Genomic DNA, 21,951 nt, shown 5'->3' on the forward strand with positions numbered 1-21,951 from the left:
ACTGTATCTATCCAAAATTAGTTTTCAACTTTATTCTGGCTGATATGAGAGTATGTTTTTTTAGTTTATATTATGGGACGGGCATGCTCAATATGAGCTACAATAATACTGATAAAATACATGACACAATGCATGGCGCATGATGATGACATGCATTCAATATCTTCTGAGTAAGTAATATTCAGAACTTATGGAAAATTTTGGATGGCACAAATTGTTGATTAATTTTGATTGCTTTGAAAGGCAAAACAAGGGATCAATTAGCAGTTTTTATCATGTTCATGTTTTGTTTAATTATATTTTTTTTAAATCCTTTTACTTTTTTGTTTATTTTCTATTCTGTAAATATTCATTAAACTGGCAGTTAAATGATGTAAAAGTTTTGCTCTCGAATGAATCACAGGCTCGTTAGTCCTAAAGAAACTATTGTTAGATATATAAATTGTTCGCATTTAGTTTTCTATCTTTCTAAGCTAGAGGCTTCACGTGATTTTGCAGAACGCAAATAACTCTGAAAAAATAAAAATAATAGTGAATCAAACCTTCAACCGAAAATTTGAACCACTTTCGAAGGATTTTGGTGGATTACGGTGAATATTGGAACATTTTTCGACTATATAATCTGCACTAATTTACTGGTATGCACGTCAATCTCAAATATCTATGTATATTTAATAATATTCATTAGACGTAATGTCGAAAAATGTTCCAATATTCACCGTTATCTACCAAAATCGTTCAAATTTATGGTTGAAGGTTTGATTCACTATTATTTGCCACTATTTTTATTTTTCATACGTATACACGTAAATTTGAAATATCTATGTATATTCAGTAATATTCATTTGTCGTTCACGATGAATATTGTTGAATATACATGGATATTTCGGATTTACATGCATACCATTGAATTTCTAAGTTATTACTTGATGCGTGCGGATATAAAAGATGAAAAAAATGATTTTACCCCCAAGTTTCTAAGATATCAGACTTTCTGTTAGCAATTAAAACTAAAACTTATCGTCATCTACAGTGCGGAGCGGACGAATGTTATTAAGCCCGTGGGAATTTCGCTTAATTGTCGCTGTGTCAATTTCAGCAAAACATTTTGACAATACTTTTGGCGTTTGATGACCGTTGACGTTATTTGATTTAGTTAGCGTTCCATGACCATTTGACAACAGCCTTACGCTTGATCCGCCTGAACCGATGAACGACGACTGTTGCTTCATTCTTGGGCGATCTTCTTTTGTTGGCAAGCTAGAATATTGATTTGGAAAAGAGTCAAAACACGGCGAACCAATGTTTTTGATTTCTCTTTGATGACCATATCGTTTTTTCATATAAACGTAAATAAAACTATTTGAACCACATAATAAAACTATAAATAAAAACAAAAAGTATGTTGATGCATTTCCAGCGGTTGATAGATCTGAAAATCGAACACAAGAATTGAACGTTTAGAAGATCAGTATGTAGGCGAGGGATACATAATCATTACCGTTTAGGTAGGAAGTGCAAGATCGTATTTCAATTTCTTTTTCTTCACACTTATTTGAATCGGCATCCAAAGATAAGACCCTCCGTGTCCTAGATCGCTCTCCATCAACATTGCACGGCGACCAATCACTCCAAGATCCACTGTCTATTTGCGAAAAATTGATTTGATTTGGATGTAATTTTTTATTTACTTACGTTAGAGGGAAAAAAACTCTTTACATAAAATATTCATTATTATGATTGATACCTTCGCATGGCCGAGTATTACAAACTCTGGTCATTTTCGTCGATCCTTCACAGCTATTCCGTTCCGTTCGAGAACATATTCTGGTGCGGAATTGTTGGCCCCCTCCACACAATTTTGTACAAGTGCTCCATGAAGACCATTCACTGAAACCTAAATCATTGTTTTCATCGCTAATACGATGACACGATCCGTCTGAAACGCAAATCCGACTTTCCTCTTTAGCTTTAAACACTTTTATGCTGTTTGCGTCTGTTCCATTAAGCTTGCACATATATCGAAAACGTTTCTCTAAATGTTCTCCAATGCTAACATTGCTACTGATTCGCTGTAGCCAAGGTGTCCATGGTCCAAGGCGTTGCAGTTCAGGGCAAGGTTGTGTATTGCATAATTCATAATCAATGGCACATCCGGGACAATCAAGTCCACCGTCTGGAATCGGATCATTGCATATTCTGCGTCGAAAACGAAAACCAGCCCCACATGGTTGAGAACATTCAGACCAAGCACCAAAAGGTCCCCATCCTCCATCTATCGACTTTCTAGGTTCTGGACATGGTGGCAGATTTGTACAATACATTTCCAGACGATCTGGACCGACACAGGTCCTACCTGTTGAAATTTTTTTTTAGATGAATGAGATGAATTGCGAAGTGTATATTAGCTACACATGCTATATAGTGGAATGAACTTAGGAGTGATTTGATTACAGATTGTATATAAATAAATCACCAATGTTCTGTAATATGTTAATCAAAAAAACACCCACCGCCAAAACTGGGTTCAGGACTTCCACAGTATCTTCGACGGCTTTTTACAGCGATACCGCATGTTTGAGAACATGCACTCCAAGCACTCCATTCACTCCATTTACCATGTACGGTACAATTGGTAACACTAATAGTTGTGCCGGTGCATGGCAAACCTGTCGATACAACCAGGAAAAATGCATTTATTCGAATCAATCGAAAACAATATATTACAAAAGTCCCTAACTTCATTGTGTTCGTTAGTTATGTGTAGCGACAATTTTTGTTGATTACACTGCTTCTTCTTTTTCCCCTCTATGGACGCCGCCATTGTTATGAAAATGTTGAGAAATTAGAGCATTTAATGAAATGCCAATATCCGCTATAAGGCTATACTATTCTTCGTTCTATATAATGAATTAACATTTTTTCTAACCAAATATGCACCAAATTATACATTAAAAATATATTTATTTATACCAATTGATACGAATTCCAAAAACATATTTATTTAGTATAGCCTTACGCGGAAAATGGCGTTTTATTAAACGCACTCATTTTTCAACATTTTTACAACAATGGTGGCGTCCGTAGCATGAAAAAGAAGAAGCAGTCTCGTTCAAGCAATCGCATACGGATGGTTGAAAAATTTGCTCATATTTACTGCACGAATATAACATCTATTAATCTACTAAATAATGCCCGTTCCAAGTGGTCTGCATTAAATTAAATTCAAAATTTAAAATTTCAACCTTGCCAAAACGTCAACATTTTTGAAAAAGTAGATTTTTTTTTATTACTTGTATTATTTGTATTTTATACTTACCCCCTTGACCTGGTGAAGGGTTATTGCAAACTCTTGTTCGACATAGGCATGAATCAAGATTACTCGATTCATGACGATGATCGTCCGTATGTTGATTGCATTTAAACCATTCACTCCAAGCCGAAAAACCACCGTCAATCGGAGCAGTTACAAGTGGGCACTCGTTGGCTTGTTGGAACCAAAACCGTTTTAATGGTTCGCCATCAGGAGGAGGTGTACACTCTTGTTGTAAGTCATTCCAGCCACAGTATGGATCCATGGCGTTTAAGCAATTTAATCGTGATAAGTGGCGACTGCAATGGTTTGATGGAATTCGAAGTACAGAATGTTCGGTTCCGATATACAACGATTCTGTTTGCTTCAAATATTGCAAAGTCAAAATTTTTGAGTTCTTCTCAACCTCTGGCTGCCAAATTTCAATAACGCACGTTTCCCTCTTCCGTGGCAATATCGACAATTTTTTAATTAAATTGTCTTGTGTCGATATATATAAAACTTGCAATTTGTTGTGCATCTTAGTTGCTACTGTATCGAGAGCGATATGATTGAATCTCTCCAATGCAGACATAAACAGTGGTTCCATTGTGATGGGCTGCACTGACTCATCCATCAATTGAAATCGATGTGAGCCCATTAGTAAATCATGACGCATTGATGAAATCGGACTAAATTTACATTCAAATTGATTACGATGCTCCAATTCTTTACGTTCCCATGTTGAAGACGCGGTTTCTTGGTGTTTAAATGCACCGTTGAATGCTGAATTTATCGAAGATAAATTGAAGGCGCAAATAGCTGAACCGTGAATGCTGTTCCTGTGTCGGTGAAAATATATCATAGCTGTATAATGTAAGCATTTTTTTTCGTGCTTCATATTCTTACACTGGTGTTGTAAATGTTGCAAACAAAGTGCTTTCTTCCATTGAGTATTGAATGCCTTGGACTTCATTAAAGTAAAACGGATATTCACCCGGTAGCGAACAGTTCAAACGTGCCTTTGCAAATGACGTCCAATTATCTCTGCTACCTCTCTGTCCACCTGGATCTGATTTGCAAACACGTGCGATGCGCGAATAAATAATCTGCGAAAAAAACAATCCAATTACTATATACATAACAAATTGGAGAACAAAATACATAATTCAACGATACACACTTTTCCACAATTGATATACTCAACGGCTGCCTCACGGAATACGAAGTATACGAAATCACCTGCTTCGAAGCTTCCAACGAATTGTGGTGAGTTCAACCATTTTGAATTGTATTGGTCTGTTCGTAATATTCTGTTGTCTTCTTTATCCTATGAAAACACATGATTTTATTGGTATGGACAAAAGAAATATAAAATTTCATCTTAAAACACGTTGTGTAATTTAAACGTCTGCATTGTAAATCGTCTTCTATTGAATAAAAAATGAATTGGCATATTTTTTCAAATAAAATACCAAAAAATTCTACGCACTTTGGAAATATCTGCCCGCAAAATGGCTGGATCCGTTTGTTGGAAATCCGTTGTTGAGCCAATAAATAATTTACCGTTATCCGTCATCAATGTTGTGATATTTGCATGTGGATTGAATGGACATTTTGCTACGCCTTTATCCAATTTTGTGATATTCAAATTATCCATCTATAATTACAAGTTACTGGTAATAAAATTGATTTCCTATCAACATTTAATAATAATTCATACGTACTTGACGCCACGAACACTGTGGACTAAATGCATATGTTCCACACGCATATAATTGATTTCCGAAGCTTTGCAATACCATTACATAATTATGACAATCTGAATCACTAGCACCTTTCGTTTTGCACATTTCAACAATTGCATCAGTAGCTTCCCATAGACGTTTTTCATACAAGTTCAACGAAAATGATAGACGATACAATGCGTCCCTTCAAGAAAAGAAAACATATCTCTTAGCTATAGCTTTATAAACTGCAATTTTCATTTATACTCAGTGTCCTGAGATAGAGAAGTATTCGTTCAACTGAAAGATAATGTTCGTGCTTAAATAATATAAAAACATGATATACTAGTATATAGAACAGAAGAACTTATACATGCGAATATGAAACCGCGAAAAATAATGATTTAATTTTAATTTTGATAAAAACGGATTTTCTTTAATATAAATATTGCAAGGCGCCTACCATATCATCCGCGTCACCTACGCCCACGTCACAAACAAAGTTGTTTGGGCTACTTATATGTAGGCTTGCGTATAACCGGTTTCCAAACTGTTCCTCATTCTACTCATTTTCTTATGTTATTGCACGTATCGTTATTTTATATTTCATCAAAACGGATTGCATATAATATTTCTATCAGTACTCTATACATTTTTTTCGCTAAAATTGTATATCGCTTGTCTATTCTGTCTTTTTTACACTCATCATCCATCTTTTGTTCAGCTTTTGGAAATGAATGACAGTTTATCACTATAAATTTATACGTTATAAGTACTGAATCAGACGTGGGCACGGTTCGAAATTCTAGGTGGGGGTCAGACGTTCAAAATGGAAATTTTTTGGGGGGAGGGGGTGTAAGGAAAATGTTTCATAGGTGGGGGTCAAACCAGATTTATGGAAAATACAAGGGGGGGACGGGTTTGGGGGGTTATTCTTAGAATATTTTTGAGAAATTTCGTAATAAACATAATATGACTGCGTTTTTTCCTGCTTGTTCGACTTCGGCCAAAGGTTAACGTTATCATTGGGTTTGTTTACTTAATGCAATGAGAGAGAGAGACATAGAGAACCGTTATTATAATAATTTAAAATTTTTGGGGGAGGGATTTTGACCATTACAAAAAATTTAGAGGGGGGTTACGACCAGCCAAATTAGAGGGGGAAATCCGGACGTTACCATCACCAGGTGGGGGGTAAATCCAGAAATCCCCCCCAGTGCCCACGTCTGGTACTGAATGCATTTTGAACTGAATGCAGAAGTACATCAACTTAAAAAAAAAAAAATTTACATACAAATTTGTACGCGATAAAGATATTTTTATCCCTTTATCTATCTATATTTCATGAATTGTTTTCGGGCGGATCGTAAAAGAAGTTTCGCCGCTTTTCCAATTCATCTCAACAACACGAGAACTCATTAAAATTCATTTAATTCAATGGATGCATTCCGGAAAATTATTAATCTAACTTGACTCCTAAATGAACATAGTTCAGACATACAAGTGTCAACAGTTTGCACTTTGTGTAGTGTTCACGACACTCGCACACCATCATAAGATAGTAAGTATTAAAACTTTAACTAAAAACAGGAAGAGAGAAGTTTTCTATAAAAAAACAATCATTTACAGATGCTGTATTACCATAAATAGTAAGTTATGTGTATTGATCGATTTTGAAGAAAAACTTTTTCCCACTGAAAAAAATATTCTTGTTCTTCTATTATAGTAGATGGCTACTTCCACTACAGAAGAAACATAATGTGTCTGACATTTATTTCAAATGAACATCCATTATGTACGGTGATTTAAATAAATGAATTGTTACAGAATTTTCTACTCATTTAACTGGTTCTAGCAACTTTCTGAAATATACATACCGGGCACCAACAATTATTTGATTACGCGAAACATCAAATAAAAATCGTGAAAAGGATGTTACATCTTTGTCTGTGAAACGGTCAGACGTTTGATGCAAGTCTAAAAAGAAAGAAAAAATAATATTTATGCAAGCAGGACTGAAATCACGATGTTATCAATGGCGCCATACACCTAAATCCAATTATAATGAAAAACTTGAGAAAAAAATTAACACCTGCAAAATAAAACTTGGTCTAAACCAGAACAACCTCCGCAATTAAATTCAACTTATGTCTGCTTAACACAAAATAGCCAAGTGAACTGAGATTTAAATAATATCTAACCGAGTTATTAAAAAAACCGGTGACATGCTAGTGAGTATTGCAAATTGCTGTTTAAGAGCCTGTTATAGCACTAAATAGATCGATATACTATATTTCAATTCACGTTTTTTGAACGACGAATGAAAATTAATTGAAATATAGCCGCCACTTAATATTTCAGAATTATATTTGCACTTTTCAAAATTTGCTTGATTCAAGCAAACTATGAACTCTCTTATGAAACATGAAGCAAAATGAAATTCATTAACTATTACTGCATTGTGATGACAATTTGTCAAAATAAGAGATACTCTATAATATACCAAATATCTAAATCTGTAACATATAATATTGCTGAAAAACATAATTGACCATTTTGAGATAATCACTGAATACGAGCATTGTGCAGGTGGAAAAAAACAACTATCAATATTCATTTATTTGATGGCACTGACTGAATAAAATTTGCAGGCATTCATTTTGCTTCATGAAAAATCGCTGAATACACGACAATAGGTAAGAAAAAGTATAATCAAGAACTTAATGGCTGGATATGTATGTATGGTCGATATTAGGCGAACACTATACAAATTGTATTCAAAGAGAATGAACGACCAGCTGTTGAAGTGGACAGAATGGATCGTATTTAAGTGGACGTAGACCCGCTCCTCAGAAGGAAATTGAACACCCAGAATATGCTATCTCCGATAGGTGAATCAATACTCTCCTCAAGATGGAATAAAGATCTATTGTAGATCATCTATAGGCATGGGAATCGGTGCATTAACAGTAAAGTGTTAGAATGTCTATAGTGAAATTCTGCAATTGCTCTTTCAATTTCTATCAGACCCGGATAAAAGCAAAAGCATGGTTTTTCAACAATTTCAAGCACACACGTAGATGAAACTCTGCCTTTATATATTGTTTCATGATGATCGCATAGCATATATATGTATGTATGTATGTATGTATATAAAGGATGTAGCAAGACACTTTTTTCAGTTTTTGCTTGTGTCGCTTCGACAGTTTTGCACGATATAACGTTTCTTGGATCTGGTTTTCTTTAACTCTCTTTTCGCCTTCATACTCTTTTCTTCCATTATAAAGAAAACAACACACGCATTCATTCCATATTTAAACTGTACTTGCTTGTGCACAGGAATGAATATGGACGGCTGCTCGTCGTGTAAAATGTAAAATGTGCATCAATGTACAGAAGATGACAACGATATATCGATGTATATCAAATTATTTTAACTTCATTTTTTTTGTAATTCGAATTTATATTGCAGAATAATGCACTTAATGTATTTTTATTACCTTGGTATGAAATAAATCCACGGAAAGTGTTGTCTCCAGTGTTGGCAATAATTGGTTGCAATGATGAAAATAGAAATACGTATATTATCCACTGTTTTGATCGATCCATGATGATCTGAAAACAAAGTCAAATACTAAAGTCTATCAGAAATTTTAAATTTTATACATGAATAACTAATGTATTCAATAAGTAAAATTTTGTAAAAAACGATCATCGAAAAAAGAAGAAAAACAAAACATTTTGTATGACCAATTTTGAATTTTCATAATTTGTGACTAAACTACCGATTCGAAACATATAAATCTGATCCATATTTCGGAACGGAAGATGATAAAGAATATACATTCCAATACTCAGATCTCAGATTCTAATCGAACCGTAGAAGCGAAATTTTGCCTTATAAAATCGGCAACATATCCGTAACATTTTTTAAACGTTAAATATGTGCGTTGTGTAAATATTGATCAAGCTCGGCAAAGGTAAACGTCAATTTGACACGGATGTTTGTTGTCATGCTGTCACATTTTTCAACTCTATGGTTAAAAAAAATATAGTGCTACACTGTGTTTTCGCGCTGCCAACAGCATAAATAGCTTCGATTTACTTGTTTCAATATATCTGAACTGGATTGTTCGCACAATTAGTTAGTTTTCCAATCCTGCAACGCCATTTAATTTCAACGTATTTGTCTTTTTTGTCACCGTTTCTAATTCTCATTGAATTCGTACGACTTTGTTGTGATTCAACGAAATATTGAATATAAAAATATTGTGAAATATGAATTTCAATTCTTGGGATTTTGACGAAGATATTGTTCGATCTGTCAATGCACTCGTTGAAGATACATCCCCTGTTACGGATGCAAATGGCCCAGATCTGATGCCCAATCAAACAGAAAACGATGAAAGTAAATCAGCTTTCAATAGTAAGTAGTTAATAGTTTTTTCAAGACAACAGAACATTATTTTAGACTTTTTTTCAGGATCCACAGGCGGACATCTGTATCCACATTTCATGAATGTGGCAACGTTTAAGGCACATCACAATATTGATCATAATCGAGATTATTTGGATAAACGAGCAAACGTTTTCATTCGTCCAATTGCAAAGGACAAGGTAATATCATTTTCACTAATTCAAAATCCATCACATATCAACGTATCAATTATGTTCGTTTCGTTTACAATTAGATTTGTCAATTCTGCAAAAACAATGGCGAGCCACATCATGTATACGCGTCGCATCCCATGAAAGACAAACTTGGTCGGGTTGTATGCTTGAGACTAAGAAGCTTCAAGTGTCCAATTTGCGGTGCAACTGGTGACGACGCTCACACCAAAAAATATTGCTCACACAAGCCATTAAAATCTTAATGGGACCTTTTACATTGATGCAACCAACAAAGCATAAAAATATATTTCACGAAATATGCATTTACATATACATATGTCCTATTGTCATCGTTTTCGAAAATTGATAAAAAATATATTGGACTTTTCATATTGGATGCGTTTTTTAATAGTTTATGATAAATAAATAAGTTTTTCTAACGAATTCCATGGAAACCCATATGAAAACTGCATTAGATTGTACCCACAACAGGTACTTTATAATGCAGTCGATACAGTCTATATTTAAAGTCTTTATGGTATTGAGAATATAGATCTAAGGAATGGCTTTCGAAGTAAAAAAAACGAATCATGTTTTCGCACAAACAAACTAAGTTGTAACATTTGAGTAAATTGTAAGTCATAAAATACTCGCTGATATTGATTAACTTATTTGATCAAATTGACATTTGATAGTGTTATCTCTGATAATAATAATTTCAATTTCTATGACATCAGAAGAAAACAAATATTATAAGTTTTGTAGACTTATAAGTTCTTTCAACTAATGAAAATAAGGCAGATGAACGTTTGTAAAGTACTGATTTTTCAAATATTATCATAACACAATTTGCCCGACAGTATGAAATTGGCGGGCATTTGGTTGCTCAATTTTTTTATGTTAATGTTTCTGTAAGAAGAAATGTGGCTGTGAGAATGAAAATGGCAATACAGGAATAAACATTCTGAAGCGCATCAAGAAAAAAATTTCGCAAAAATGAATCATGAGTTCTGAATATGGAAAAGTGAAACATGAATTTACATGGGCCGCATAGGAGGTTCATAGTTCACTTTTGCGTATTCAGAACTCATGATTCACTTTTGCGAATTTTTTTTTCTTGATGCGCTTCAGAATGTTTATTCCTGTATTGCCATTTTCATTCTCACAGCTCTCAAATTTAAAATAAAAAAATAAACTCTTTCTCTCTCAACCAGAAAAACGAAATTTCATTATAAATAAGTTTCGTTTTCATTTGGCAATTTTTCAAAATATAGACAGGTTGTGATGATCTGCATTATTATCGAAGTGGTGGTGGTACTGTATAGGCAGCAGCAGAGTGGTCCGTTTGGCCATTTTCAACTTAAACTGAAGCCAAACAGGGCAAAGATTTCTAGTGATATATCACATTATAATGTGCAAACATTTTACTCACCGAACAAGAAAATATCAACAACAGTTTCCAAAAAATTCAAATAAATATTCAATTCGCAAAATTTCACAGCACCAAAATCAAATAAATATTGGTATCATTATTTACCAATGATAGATTATAGGTACATAAATTTGAACATGATCAAGGTATAGCACTCTTCTATCATTTTATACTTGGTTAAGGTATGCACTATAACCCACACAATTCATGTTATTCAATATTTTCTAAAAGATTTCAATCTGAATGTCGTAAACAATGTCAACGAGCTATTATCCATTAGATAGTTTCAAAACTTTATTTTTTGCTTATCACATCGGATGTATAGTTGTGATTTGAGTTTTTATTTTAATCAATAGTTTTTTGTTGATTCAATATTTTCAGTAAATATTCACGGAGCCTACCGTCTCAAACATGTAACTAGGTTCACTAACTTTATGTTAAACCATTATAGTCAGAATACCACGGAGCTGTGTCCGCTCAATATCAAAGTCTGCAGATAAATGCTGCGCAAGCAGTGAGCTACTAAAACTTCAACCACACATAATGTTTTTCCAGCATTCAAGCTCTTGAATTAAATTGAAATCGAAGCGCAGACTATACAACCGTGTGTTGTGTGTGCAGAAAGTAAGCAAGTATGTCATTGAAACGAAGATTGACGAAGATCGAGCGAACACATAACAAGCATATATGTACAGGTACACATACGATATGTGTGTATGTGAACAGTCGCCGGCTAATACGATACATAATATAAGACGGGAATTTTTCCTCTTCATGAATATGCTGAATTTCTTCTTTAGCACCAATACATTGATATAGAATTGCATATAGACTTTCAACATTCTTGTATTGTACGTAATGCATATACACATGTATGTGTTGTGCATACGAAGATTCTTAATAGTAAAAACAAAACAAAAAGTCTTATAAGATTTATATTTTGATACAGAATCAATTTTTCTGCATTGAATGAATTTGTTCTATTTCTACACTGCAAATATCCTTAAAAAGATATATGTATTGTACATTTGGTTAACATTTGGACTTTATTTAAAAACCCAATATTTTCAACACTAGCAAACATATAATAGTTTTATTATATAATATTATTTTTGAGAGTCTAGCAAATCTTTAGCTTCATTAATTTTGGCTGCTAAATATGGCGAGCCACCACGATCCGGATGATTAATGAGCATAATTTTTTTATGTGCATCCTTTATCTAAGAGAGGAAGAGAGGGAGAGAGAGAGAAAGAAAGGTTTTCATTAAAAAAAATAAATGCAAATAATGGTCTTTCAGCTATACAGACGAAGAATATACTTTATTTTTGGGTGCTGTTGGGCTGACTCCTAATATTAAAGCTGCTTCTCTTTTGTTCATTTTTGCTTCAAATCCTCCGCGGTAGTACTTTGACGTAGCAAGGGTTTCGGCTGTAGGGAAAGATTTCATAGCTTCAGCAAATTTCTGTGACATTTGAGGTGCCCTTCGCAACAAGTAACGACCAGTGAAACCAACAGCAGCCAACCCGAGTCCAGCTACAATCGCACTTGACTACAAAAATAGGAAATACATTTGTATATATTATAATGTTTATGATGGCCAAATGTTATTTAAAGTTGCAAACAAATACTACCATTTTTTCAATTGAATTGTTAAGCTTCGAGTAATTAAAGGTATTAAATTATTATTGAATATAATTATTTAAAGCCAGAATCCGTGCACTACACGAATGTTTCGATGTGCTTATTTGCTTGAATGTCAAAACTGTTGACAATTATTTTCATATGTCACTCAAGTTTCACAATGAAGTATTACATCGGATTATGATTCAATTACAAATTAAATATATGGAGTATTTTGAAAAAAAAAATCGACTTTTTTGTGGTCCGCCAAAGGATTTTTTGAAAATATCATGATAGATTACATGAAAAAAATGTGATGCATGCCATAAAATGAGTAGAATATTCAAATGGAACTATACAGCCCTGCGCTCAATTATAATCTGTCATTGCAATGACATTTCAGTTGTTTCCGTTGAATTTGTATATTGACAGCCATATTTTATAGCATCTGTCTTTTCAGTGTTGATCGTTCATCATGGCAGTCGGAAAAAATAAGGGTCTTTCCAAAGGTGGTAAAAAAGGAAGCAAGAAGAAAGTGATTGATCCTTTTTCACGCAAAGATTGGTATGACATAAAAGCTCCAAATATGTTTGCCCAACGGCAAGTTGGAAAAACATTGGTAAATCGTACACAAGGTACCCGAATCGCATCTGAGGGACTGAAGCACCGCGTGTTTGAAGTTTCATTGGCCGATTTGCAGAACGACAACGATGCTGAACGCTCATTCCGCAAATTCCGTTTGATTTGCGAAGATGTTCAAGGCAGTCACTGTTTGACCAACTTCCATGGCATGAACCTGACCACCGATAAATTGCGGTAAGTCCAATGTTTACTACTGTGTACGACAACAACCAAAACGAAAACAACAACAACAACAACAACAACAACAACAACAACAACCATACATATATAAACGAAACGAAAAGATGCACATTGTACATAACCTATAACTTCTTCCATTGCACAAATGACACATTAATATCGATTTTAGTAATTTTTTGGTTTTTGTTTTAGGTCAATGGTAAAAAAATGGCAGACTTTGATTGAAGCACATATCGATGTCAAAACAACCGATGGCTATTTGCTTCGTGTGTTTGCAATTGGTTTCACCACCAAGGATAGTGCATCGCAACGTAAAACTTGTTACGCCCAGCACTCGCAAGTCCGCGCCATCCGCAAAAAGATGTGCGACATCATTACACGTGATGTCACTAGCTCCGATTTGAAGGAAGTTGTCAACAAATTGGTACCGGATTCTATTGCTAAGGATATTGAAAAGGCATGCCATGGCATCTATCCATTGCATGATGTTCACATTCGCAAAGTGAGTGACTTCTTCTAGCGTGAATTATTTACAATTTCTGAATTAAATTCCAATAAAATTATTTTATTTCGTAACAGGTGAAAGTATTGAAGAAACCCCGATTCGATTTATCCAAGTTGTTGGAATTGCATGGTGATGGAAGCGGCGGAAAACCTGCCGAAGGAGTTACCAACGTTGAAGGTGTCGTTGTCGAACGTCCAGAAGGCTATGAACCACCAGTTCAAGAAGCCGTTTGAACGGAGCGATAATTTTTCTATTCGAAATAACGACGAAAAATATCCAAAAATACACATTATTGTATTGATATGGGAATATTATTAAAATAAAAAATAAGCCCACAATTATAAAGCATTTTACTTTATTAACCATGTGGCGATAAAAAAGTCATAAAATTGTCCCCTAAAATTGCTATCGCGTCACTGCGGAAATTAAGTATGTCACATTTCCTCTTTATTATATTGATAAGAAGATTAAATTTTATTTAGGAAGTAACCACCAACATAATTTTCGTTACTTGCCCAAAGTTAATTTGATAAAAAATTTATTGGTATGGCAAATAATCGCGCTATATTCAACCCAAATATATCGTTGGACTTTTATTCGTATATCATCAATCGGACCGTAAGTGTTGGCAAATATGAAGAGCTGTTTCATATTATTGTGTTTACTATTCTTTACTACCGAGGAAATTTTCAGTCAAGAAAATGAGGTGAATTTTATAAAAAAGTTTTGGCTTTTATTTAGTTGAAATCTATTTACCGAGATTAATTTCAAGTATAAATAATTAAAGCCAAACCGAAGCTATCAAGCGTGTCGGACCCCAAATGGTAATTCCGGCCACTGCAAGCATGCCTCTCAATGTTCTCAATCTGAATTCAAACAAAATTTACTGAATCTCATTGGCCATTTGTGTATAATTGAACAAAGGTGAGTCGCAAATATATACGCTGCATTGTTTTACATTTCAAACACCCAACTCTACCAACAGTAAAATCGGAGTTTGTTGCCTTGATAGTTTGATGACATCATTCCCACAACAAGGCAATGCATGGGACACAAACGATATTGTGATGGGAAAGGAGTCAAATGATGCATCGAAAAATTCTCGAGTTCGACCAGAAGAGCGAGGCTGTGGACTTTCAACTAAATCTTATTCGAAAATAACTGGAGGAAGACCGGCTGACCCAAGCGAATGGCCTTGGATGGCGGCCCTAATTCGAAGAGGTGTACCACACACATTTTGTGGAGGGGTTTTGATCACAAATCTGCATGTCTTATCTGCAGCGCATTGCATTTACAGATACGATAAAAATGAAATAACCATTCGGCTCGGTGAATACAATTTCAATAAAAAAAATGAAACGCGATCACGAGATTTTAGAGTTTTGGAAATTCGTCAACATATTGACTTCGATGAAACCACTTACGATAACGACATTGCCATTTTAAAACTCCACCAATCGGTTTTATTCAATTCGTACATTTGGCCCGTGTGTATGCCACCGACAGGAGAAACTTTTGCCGGCTGGACTGGAATTGTAACAGGTTGGGGTTCTCAATTTTTTGGAGGTCCGAGCTCCGATGTTCTTATGGAAGTATCGGTACCAATTTGGAATCAGCCAGATTGCCAGAATGTTTTCATCGAACGTATTGGGGAAAATGTTCTCTGTGCTGGTTCAGTGGAAGGAGGTCGTGACTCATGTCAGGTGTGCAATACTCTTTTTTTAAATATTAAATTATTTTATAAATAATTATTTTACAATATTTTTGTGCATGTTTGCGCGTATCAGGGCGATTCAGGAGGTAATTTAATGAACAATAGATTAATGATCAAGAAGATGGGATGCGAATAACAACATCTAATTCTTTTTAGGTCCACTACTTGTACAGCTTCCAAACAAACGTTGGGTTACAATTGGTATTGTTTCATATGGGATTCGATGCGGAGAAAAAAATCATCCTGGTGTTTATACACGCGTTAATTCATATTCATCATGGATTATTGAGAACGCAGTATTTTGAGAAATAGTGTAAAAAATCTGTGCAAACAAATAAATTGAAAGTAAAATCAAATATTGTATAGAGTTTGATTATGTTGGCTAGCTGTAACATATCATTCAAACCAAATGACGTGGATTTCAAAAATGCGCTCAACTCACGCAAACACCTTTTTATCGAACATAAAATCAATATTCAATTCATTCCTTTCGAACTGAGCCGTTGTGCAAATAATACCAATAATAATAATAATAGCTTAAACTGCCACACTGTTCCACCTTCCAACTGTGAATTCATTTCACATGTTCTGATGTAAAAATCTAGAGAAATAGAAACATGCATTTCAGTTATACGAATGAACGGTAAAATTAACAATGTTTCGTGATTTCAATCGCATGTAGAACTATGCTATCAGGCGTTAACAAATATCGAAACTAAATTAGTCGCAAAATGACTACATCAGCGCAAAAGAATGACAACAGTTTCATCGTACATAATTTATGCAACATACACATAAAAGTTTATTTGCTATTTGCATGGAAGATTTGAAATCAAATTATATAAAGAAACATTTAAAAGGTTTAACGAAAATCAACCATACGTGTCTCTATGAGGCTAAACTTCGAATAACTCAAAGTGAAATTAAATGACTCAACTGAATGTTTGCCGTCCTATTTTCTCAATTTTGTTGGGAATGCCATAACAGGCCAATAATTACATGAAACTGATTTTGCAGTTCTCGTGCTAGTTATATATAGAGCACACATAACGCTTTGCGTGCGTGTCGATAAAAACACTTGATATCTTATGGCATTGCACAGACATACCATTGATATAGACAAGCAGTCAAATCAATCAAAAGCTTCATTTACACATAGGCTGGTACATCCTGTTTACGAAAAAGGAGCACATTCAAGTGCTTTCCAATCATACTGACGATTTTAAATTTAAACGTGTTTTGCTAAAAATCAAATCATTCTAACAAAGGAATCCATTGCGAGTGTATGGAGACTAAACGTCCGATACTTTAAATTTGCGGAAATATTTAATAATTTAAAAAAATGGCAAATCGTACCAAACTCGTCGGGGGAATTCCAATAAACGTGGACCAAGCAATTGTTAGTATTTTTGATTATTTTTTTTTGTTAAAAAAGAAAAATAATTTATTGGTTTCTGAACTGAAAAAAACTTTGTAGGAATTAAGAAAAAGTGTATTTGGGAGTGCAAGTGCTCCGCCAAGAGGTGAATGGACACGCACCCCACTATGCTTTTGTTCATATAAAGAAGTAAGTGGATATAGTTTTGGATATGGATTGAATTATTAAACTATTAATTTTCCTAAGGAACATCCTTACGGTTTGCGCTCCCCAAAAAATGCTAGCAGAGGATTACAATCAGTTTTACAAGCATATATAATGAAGCACTTTTTGTTCAGCATACGACCACGCGGGGAGAAAAAATCTGTACCCATTGACATGTTCGTAGATAAAATATTTTTCCGATGTACGACCAACTGAATACTGATTAACTGAAATATATCCATTTTATGTGATGATCACACTAGATTATTAAAACCAACCGAAGCACAACAAAATGAAGCATTGATCGCGGCCATTTCCGAAATTCTTTGGAATATTGGTGAAAAGGTTAAAGTGGTAATTGTTTTGACTGGTGAAACAAATTTGATACCACACAGCCACACGTATTTCCAAGGTACCAACTTACTTTTTCACAATTTGGTAATATTTAGCACCTGAACATTTCGCTTTTTTTCAGATTCCGTTACTGAAAAGGTGACCATAGTTCGAAAGTATTTTTGCATCCAAACTAATCGCTAATTTTATTTCATTAGCTACTTCTTTTCGAGTTTACAAAATTGGACGACTTGGAGATATTTTTAAAGAGATATCTATACTTCGTAAGTGAAGTGTCTTGGTATTATGTAAACGGCTGCTAATTGCGTTCAGGGATTCGATAAAACCAGGAAAATAACACGAAAAATTAAAGGGAGACTCGAATCGTATTTTTTTTTGTCAATATCTCAATTTCCTTGAATCGATTTCGCCCCTTTTTTTCTTCAAAGTAGTAATTCTTATAAACAAATTACTTCATTGTGAAACTAATATTAAATCAACCTAAAGAAAATTGCTTCCGTTTTCATTACAGTTTTGTGAGGAAAATGGAGCTGGTGCATTGCTGTTTCTTTACAGTGCCGTTTTGACCCGTACTCCGTCAAAGTAAACTACATCTTATGATAATTATTTTCACATCATAATTTTTGAATTACGTTGAATGAATCATATTCAGGGTCATAACGGATCTAGATGGTCCCAAGGGTACTTATTTGATGGGAACAAGTGAGGAAGGTTCCTTGAATATCGTAACTTTATTGCTCACTGGCCATGCCACTCCGTATTTGCATAATGGGGTTATATATGTTGGTGATGAAGACCATTATGTAAGAAATATTAATTATCAGGCTTAGAAAAATAGGAAAATAACTATAAAATTTCTTAAAGGCCTTACCTCAGTTTGGAATATTGTTTGTATTTAAATTTAGGATATTTTTTATTTTTTATTTTTATTGTGGAATAATATTTTTTTTAATTCTAGGTCTAGGTCTTCTATTGGGTTGCTCATTTTGGAAAATGAAAGTCATGCCTCATCACTTTTAAGTCGTCAACCGGGTAACTAAATCAATACACAAATTTTGGACAAATTATTTTATGGATATTATTTATTGTTTTTCAGGTTCTAGATTAAAAACACCCGCTCTACCAATTTGGGTGTCCATTATTTGCGGACACTATGGTTGTATAGCCAGCTTTCTAATGTATCCTAAAACTGTTGACCAAGGAATCATGGAAATGAATATTTTTCTATATTTCACAGGTGTGATGTTCAACTCAAATCGTGAACTACTTCGCAACTATCATGCTGAAAAACGTTTTGAGCTTCATTATTATACTTGTGCTGGAAATTACCTTGTAATGACGATTGATAACCGTTCACAAGCCGACAATGATACCATGTCAAACAATGCAGGAAACAGTAATAACGTTCCCACTGTATCGCGTGACGATGGTACAACATCACTTATCAGTCGACTGATTCACACAAAATGGGCTGATGCAAAAATATCGATCAAGGGTTCCCCTTCATCCTCTTTGCTAATGTAAAATAGTTGAAATGCCATTTAAAATGCGCCATTAGCAGTATTAATGAAATAAACTTGAGCAAAACAGCATTAAACGCATTCATTGCCGGTTTTTATCATTTCGCCCGTGTGTTCAAAAGTGTGACGTTTTCCACATCTCGTATGTCATGTAGCTCCTTGTTTAGCATCAAATGAAAACAAACTTTAAGATAATGTGTATGACATCAAACTCAATCACAATATTTTTGAAAAATTCCACAATTTATTGTTGAACAACACGTTTTCTTATAGTCGTGCAAAATGTCACCACTATATATAATATTGGTTGTTTATATTGCAATTTCATTCCCGATTTTCTATATTGTGTTCAATGCATCGCAATTGGTGATTGATGAAGAATTTCACCTGAGGCAAGGTCGACATTATTGTTTGGGAAACTTCCACATTGTAAGATATTCTTTTTTGCTTTTTTTCAAAGATGAAATTCATTCTGTTAGCACTTTTTACTGTTTCTTCTTCTACAGTGGGATGAAAAAATAACAACATTACCGGGACTATACGTTTTATCAGCCATATTTTTATTGCCTTTCAAACAATGCTCAACTTTTGCACTACGACTAACATCGTTGATATGTTCGATTATAAATTTGTGTTTGATTTTTGAGATTCGACGAAGCTTACAACAAAAGGTGCAAATAAATTCTTAGCTTTTCTTAATGAATCGATGCTAACTTACCGAAATTCAACATTTTCACAGGTAAATCTAATCAAAATTGCGATGGAAACACTCACACTGTCACTTCTACCACCAGCTTATCTTTTTGCTCACCTATACTACACGGATATAACATCTATTACAATGATATTGGGGATGTTCCTTTTTAATATAAAACAACGACATAATATTTCCGCTTTATTTGGTATATTAAATAACTGTGCGACACATAAACCGTGGAAAAATAAATTTTTTTCGTTATTGTTCGGTAGGATTTGCCAGCGTTCTGATGAGGCAAACAAATATTGTTTGGGTTGGAATGATCCTGGGTACAACCATCATGGATAAACTGATTTCGCAAACATTGCCATTTATAAAGAAAGATTCAGAAAAACGACCAACCAATTCCTATTCCTATAATTTTCAGGTAGTTGAAATAATACTAAGTTTAAGTTGTGTAGCTTTCAAAATCATGTCAATTTCAAAATTGTGATTCGTTTACTCTAGGACATATTTTCGGTTTTCTGTTTCTACTCCAAACGAGTCTACCTAGTTCCAAAACAAATTCGGCTTTTATTTGTCCATTTAATTGGCTATATATTAACCATTGCGGCATTTATTGCATTTATTTTGGTCAACGGCTCAATTGTTGTCGGTGATAAGAGTGCTCACGAAGCAGCCATTCATTTACCTCAGGTAATTGTATTTGTATTTTTATTTTAAAAATTCAAATAATCTCATTTTTTATTTCCTTTTAAAGATTTTCTATTACAGCATCTTTTTCGCCATATTTGCACCTTCCATTACATTTAAATATATGGCACCAACCCTAAGAATATTGAGAAGGTACTGGATTTTCTGGATTTTGACTGCAATTTTGTCACTAATTGTGATTTATGCAAATACGAACGTTCATCCATACTTGCTAGCAGATAATCGTCATTATCTGTTTTACATCTGGAATAAATTTTACGGTCGATACTATTGGTTCAAGTACGCCATGGTTCCACTGTATCTCATATCAATGACTGTGCTGTATCAATGTATTTCAATTCGGTCTGCGGGTTTTCAAATATTGTACACATTGTGTACAATCGTATCAATCGCTCTACAGCAACTCATAGAAATTCGATATTTTATATTGCCATTCATGATAGCGCGTCTATTCGCTTCCTCAGTTAAATTCAGATTTTTAATTCTTGAATTATTAACATATTTAATAATAAACTCAATCACCTTTTATTTGTTTTCCACCAAAGAAATATATTGGAAGGATTATGATTTTATCCAAAGATTAATCTGGTAAGAGAATCACCGATTACTGTAACTGTAAGAATTGTCAATAAAATATTTTGTCTTAATAAATGTACGGAGTCTTTTTTTCCGAAAAGTATAGCTTGAGTTGAGTTATTTTCTTCAATTCCTGAGGTGTGTAAAATGAAGTGGACGCAACAGTGGAAGTCATACTTCATCAAAAATTCGTTTCTTTCAAGAGTTTAAAAATTTTATAAGGGAAGGAGAAAGGAGAAATTTCCAAAAAAGTGGAAAAAACATTAACTTACCAGCAGGACGGCATCTGATGTCCATATATCTGATATATACTTATATACAAATATACACATACAGTGAGCGTCAAAAATTTTGGCACAGTTAGTTTTTTCAGTTTTTATATATATTTATTGTTGTTTTAACAAAATTTCTTTTATGGTTTTATGAAACGAGTAGAAATATATAAATTCCTAAACTTTTTATTACTGTAGATAAATGACAAAAATCAAAAATCACGCGTCAAAAGTTATGGCACACTTTAGGAAAATTGGTCGAAATCTTGAATATCTCATAATTAATTGTCGGTATTTGGCATTTAAATGAAGATGGTGACCTAAATCAAAGATTCCGGTACTTTGTTTTGCATTTTAATGATGGCCCTAAGTCATAAAGCTGGCCGGAATATGGCCAAAATGTGTTTTTTTGTATTTTTGACCACCCTGTATTTTTAAGGCCGGCCATCTGATTAAAATAAAACATATACAATTGGAAACGTCTTTGAAAGTAGATGCATTTAGTGCTAAAG

General features: G+C 34.0%; 8 protein-coding genes and 1 long non-coding RNA gene across 17 annotated transcripts in view; 7 read left to right on the top strand and 2 right to left on the bottom strand.

Annotated features, from left to right (window-relative positions):
* The window catches only part of LOC129570114 (cysteine sulfinic acid decarboxylase), a 3,121-nt gene extending 2,742 nt beyond the window's left edge, over nucleotides 1-379 (top strand). For all 4 annotated transcript variants that reach the window (XM_055449553.1, XM_055449555.1, XM_055449554.1 and 1 more), the window contains one exon: nucleotides 65-379. In XM_055449553.1, coding sequence (XP_055305528.1) covers nucleotides 65-143 — 79 coding nt within the window. In that variant the 3' untranslated portion in view covers nucleotides 144-379. The remainder of the gene's footprint in view (nucleotides 1-64) is intronic.
* LOC129570111 (semaphorin-5A) lies at nucleotides 5-11,950 on the bottom strand. Of its 5 annotated transcripts, none has more exons than XM_055449539.1 (12): nucleotides 11,063-11,950; nucleotides 8,520-8,634; nucleotides 6,897-6,996; nucleotides 5,020-5,224; nucleotides 4,785-4,952; nucleotides 4,476-4,622; nucleotides 4,202-4,401; nucleotides 3,320-4,134; nucleotides 2,514-2,669; nucleotides 1,748-2,356; nucleotides 1,502-1,645; nucleotides 5-1,432 (listed from the first exon to the last, which is right to left on the bottom strand). In XM_055449539.1, exons 2-12 carry the CDS (start codon nucleotides 8,626-8,628, stop codon nucleotides 1,011-1,013), a joined length of 3,075 nt encoding a protein of 1,024 aa, XP_055305514.1. In that variant the 5' UTR covers nucleotides 8,629-8,634; nucleotides 11,063-11,950; the 3' UTR covers nucleotides 5-1,010. The 5 variants fall into 5 exon arrangements, with proteins under 5 accessions (XP_055305514.1, XP_055305516.1, XP_055305518.1 ...); XM_055449541.1 differs by having other exon boundaries at nucleotides 11,168-11,574; XM_055449543.1 differs by having other exon boundaries at nucleotides 11,494-11,513.
* Nucleotides 6,501-6,822, top strand: LOC129570120 (uncharacterized). The gene is made up of 3 exons (XR_008688100.1): nucleotides 6,501-6,580; nucleotides 6,649-6,668; nucleotides 6,746-6,822. It is a non-coding gene; the product is annotated as an uncharacterized LOC129570120 (long non-coding RNA).
* LOC129570118 (protein nanos-like) lies at nucleotides 9,078-10,024 on the top strand. Its single transcript, XM_055449561.1, has 3 exons — nucleotides 9,078-9,445; nucleotides 9,503-9,636; nucleotides 9,711-10,024. The coding sequence occupies exons 1-3, from the start codon at nucleotides 9,298-9,300 to the stop codon at nucleotides 9,891-9,893; spliced, it is 465 nt and encodes a 154-aa protein (XP_055305536.1). The 5' UTR covers nucleotides 9,078-9,297; the 3' UTR covers nucleotides 9,894-10,024.
* A 119-nt stretch (nucleotides 11,951-12,069) lies between the features above and the next one.
* Nucleotides 12,070-12,925, bottom strand: LOC129570119 (mitochondrial import inner membrane translocase subunit TIM14). The gene is made up of 3 exons (XM_055449562.1): nucleotides 12,695-12,925; nucleotides 12,382-12,612; nucleotides 12,070-12,282 (listed from the first exon to the last, which is right to left on the bottom strand). Exons 1-3 carry the CDS (start codon nucleotides 12,695-12,697, stop codon nucleotides 12,169-12,171), a joined length of 348 nt encoding a protein of 115 aa, XP_055305537.1. The 5' UTR covers nucleotides 12,698-12,925; the 3' UTR covers nucleotides 12,070-12,168.
* Nucleotides 12,926-13,108: 183 nt separating this feature from the next.
* LOC129570122 (40S ribosomal protein S3a) lies at nucleotides 13,109-14,348 on the top strand. Its single transcript, XM_055449566.1, has 3 exons — nucleotides 13,109-13,499; nucleotides 13,698-14,007; nucleotides 14,085-14,348. The coding sequence occupies exons 1-3, from the start codon at nucleotides 13,159-13,161 to the stop codon at nucleotides 14,241-14,243; spliced, it is 810 nt and encodes a 269-aa protein (XP_055305541.1). The 5' UTR covers nucleotides 13,109-13,158; the 3' UTR covers nucleotides 14,244-14,348.
* Nucleotides 14,349-14,473: 125 nt separating this feature from the next.
* Nucleotides 14,474-16,108, top strand: LOC129570121 (venom protease-like). Of its 2 annotated transcripts, none has more exons than XM_055449565.1 (5): nucleotides 14,474-14,716; nucleotides 14,798-14,934; nucleotides 15,023-15,713; nucleotides 15,798-15,810; nucleotides 15,881-16,108. In XM_055449565.1, exons 1-5 carry the CDS (start codon nucleotides 14,645-14,647, stop codon nucleotides 16,027-16,029), a joined length of 1,062 nt encoding a protein of 353 aa, XP_055305540.1. In that variant the 5' UTR covers nucleotides 14,474-14,644; the 3' UTR covers nucleotides 16,030-16,108. The 2 variants fall into 2 exon arrangements, with proteins under 2 accessions (XP_055305540.1, XP_055305539.1); XM_055449564.1 differs by having other exon boundaries at nucleotides 14,996-15,713; nucleotides 15,881-16,101.
* An 875-nt stretch (nucleotides 16,109-16,983) lies between these two features.
* LOC129570124 (inactive ubiquitin carboxyl-terminal hydrolase MINDY-4B) lies at nucleotides 16,984-19,206 on the top strand. Its single transcript, XM_055449569.1, has 12 exons — nucleotides 16,984-17,123; nucleotides 17,202-17,291; nucleotides 17,349-17,482; nucleotides 17,570-17,718; nucleotides 17,782-17,798; nucleotides 17,858-17,923; nucleotides 18,172-18,242; nucleotides 18,313-18,463; nucleotides 18,525-18,547; nucleotides 18,619-18,692; nucleotides 18,757-18,816; nucleotides 18,898-19,206. Exons 1-12 carry the CDS (start codon nucleotides 17,067-17,069, stop codon nucleotides 19,182-19,184), a joined length of 1,179 nt encoding a protein of 392 aa, XP_055305544.1. The 5' UTR covers nucleotides 16,984-17,066; the 3' UTR covers nucleotides 19,185-19,206.
* A 114-nt stretch (nucleotides 19,207-19,320) lies between these two features.
* Nucleotides 19,321-21,242, top strand: LOC129570123 (putative Dol-P-Glc:Glc(2)Man(9)GlcNAc(2)-PP-Dol alpha-1,2-glucosyltransferase). Its single transcript, XM_055449568.1, has 6 exons — nucleotides 19,321-19,609; nucleotides 19,687-19,851; nucleotides 19,920-20,082; nucleotides 20,150-20,304; nucleotides 20,385-20,573; nucleotides 20,638-21,242. The coding sequence occupies exons 1-6, from the start codon at nucleotides 19,463-19,465 to the stop codon at nucleotides 21,181-21,183; spliced, it is 1,365 nt and encodes a 454-aa protein (XP_055305543.1). The 5' UTR covers nucleotides 19,321-19,462; the 3' UTR covers nucleotides 21,184-21,242.
* The last annotated feature ends 709 nt before the right edge of the window (nucleotides 21,243-21,951 follow it).

Source organism: Sitodiplosis mosellana, unplaced genomic scaffold (assembly GCF_009176505.1).
Source record: "Sitodiplosis mosellana isolate CC-2019 unplaced genomic scaffold, AAFC_SMos_1.0 Smas_scaffold_47, whole genome shotgun sequence".
NCBI classification, from domain to species: Eukaryota; Metazoa; Arthropoda; class Insecta; order Diptera; family Cecidomyiidae; genus Sitodiplosis; species Sitodiplosis mosellana.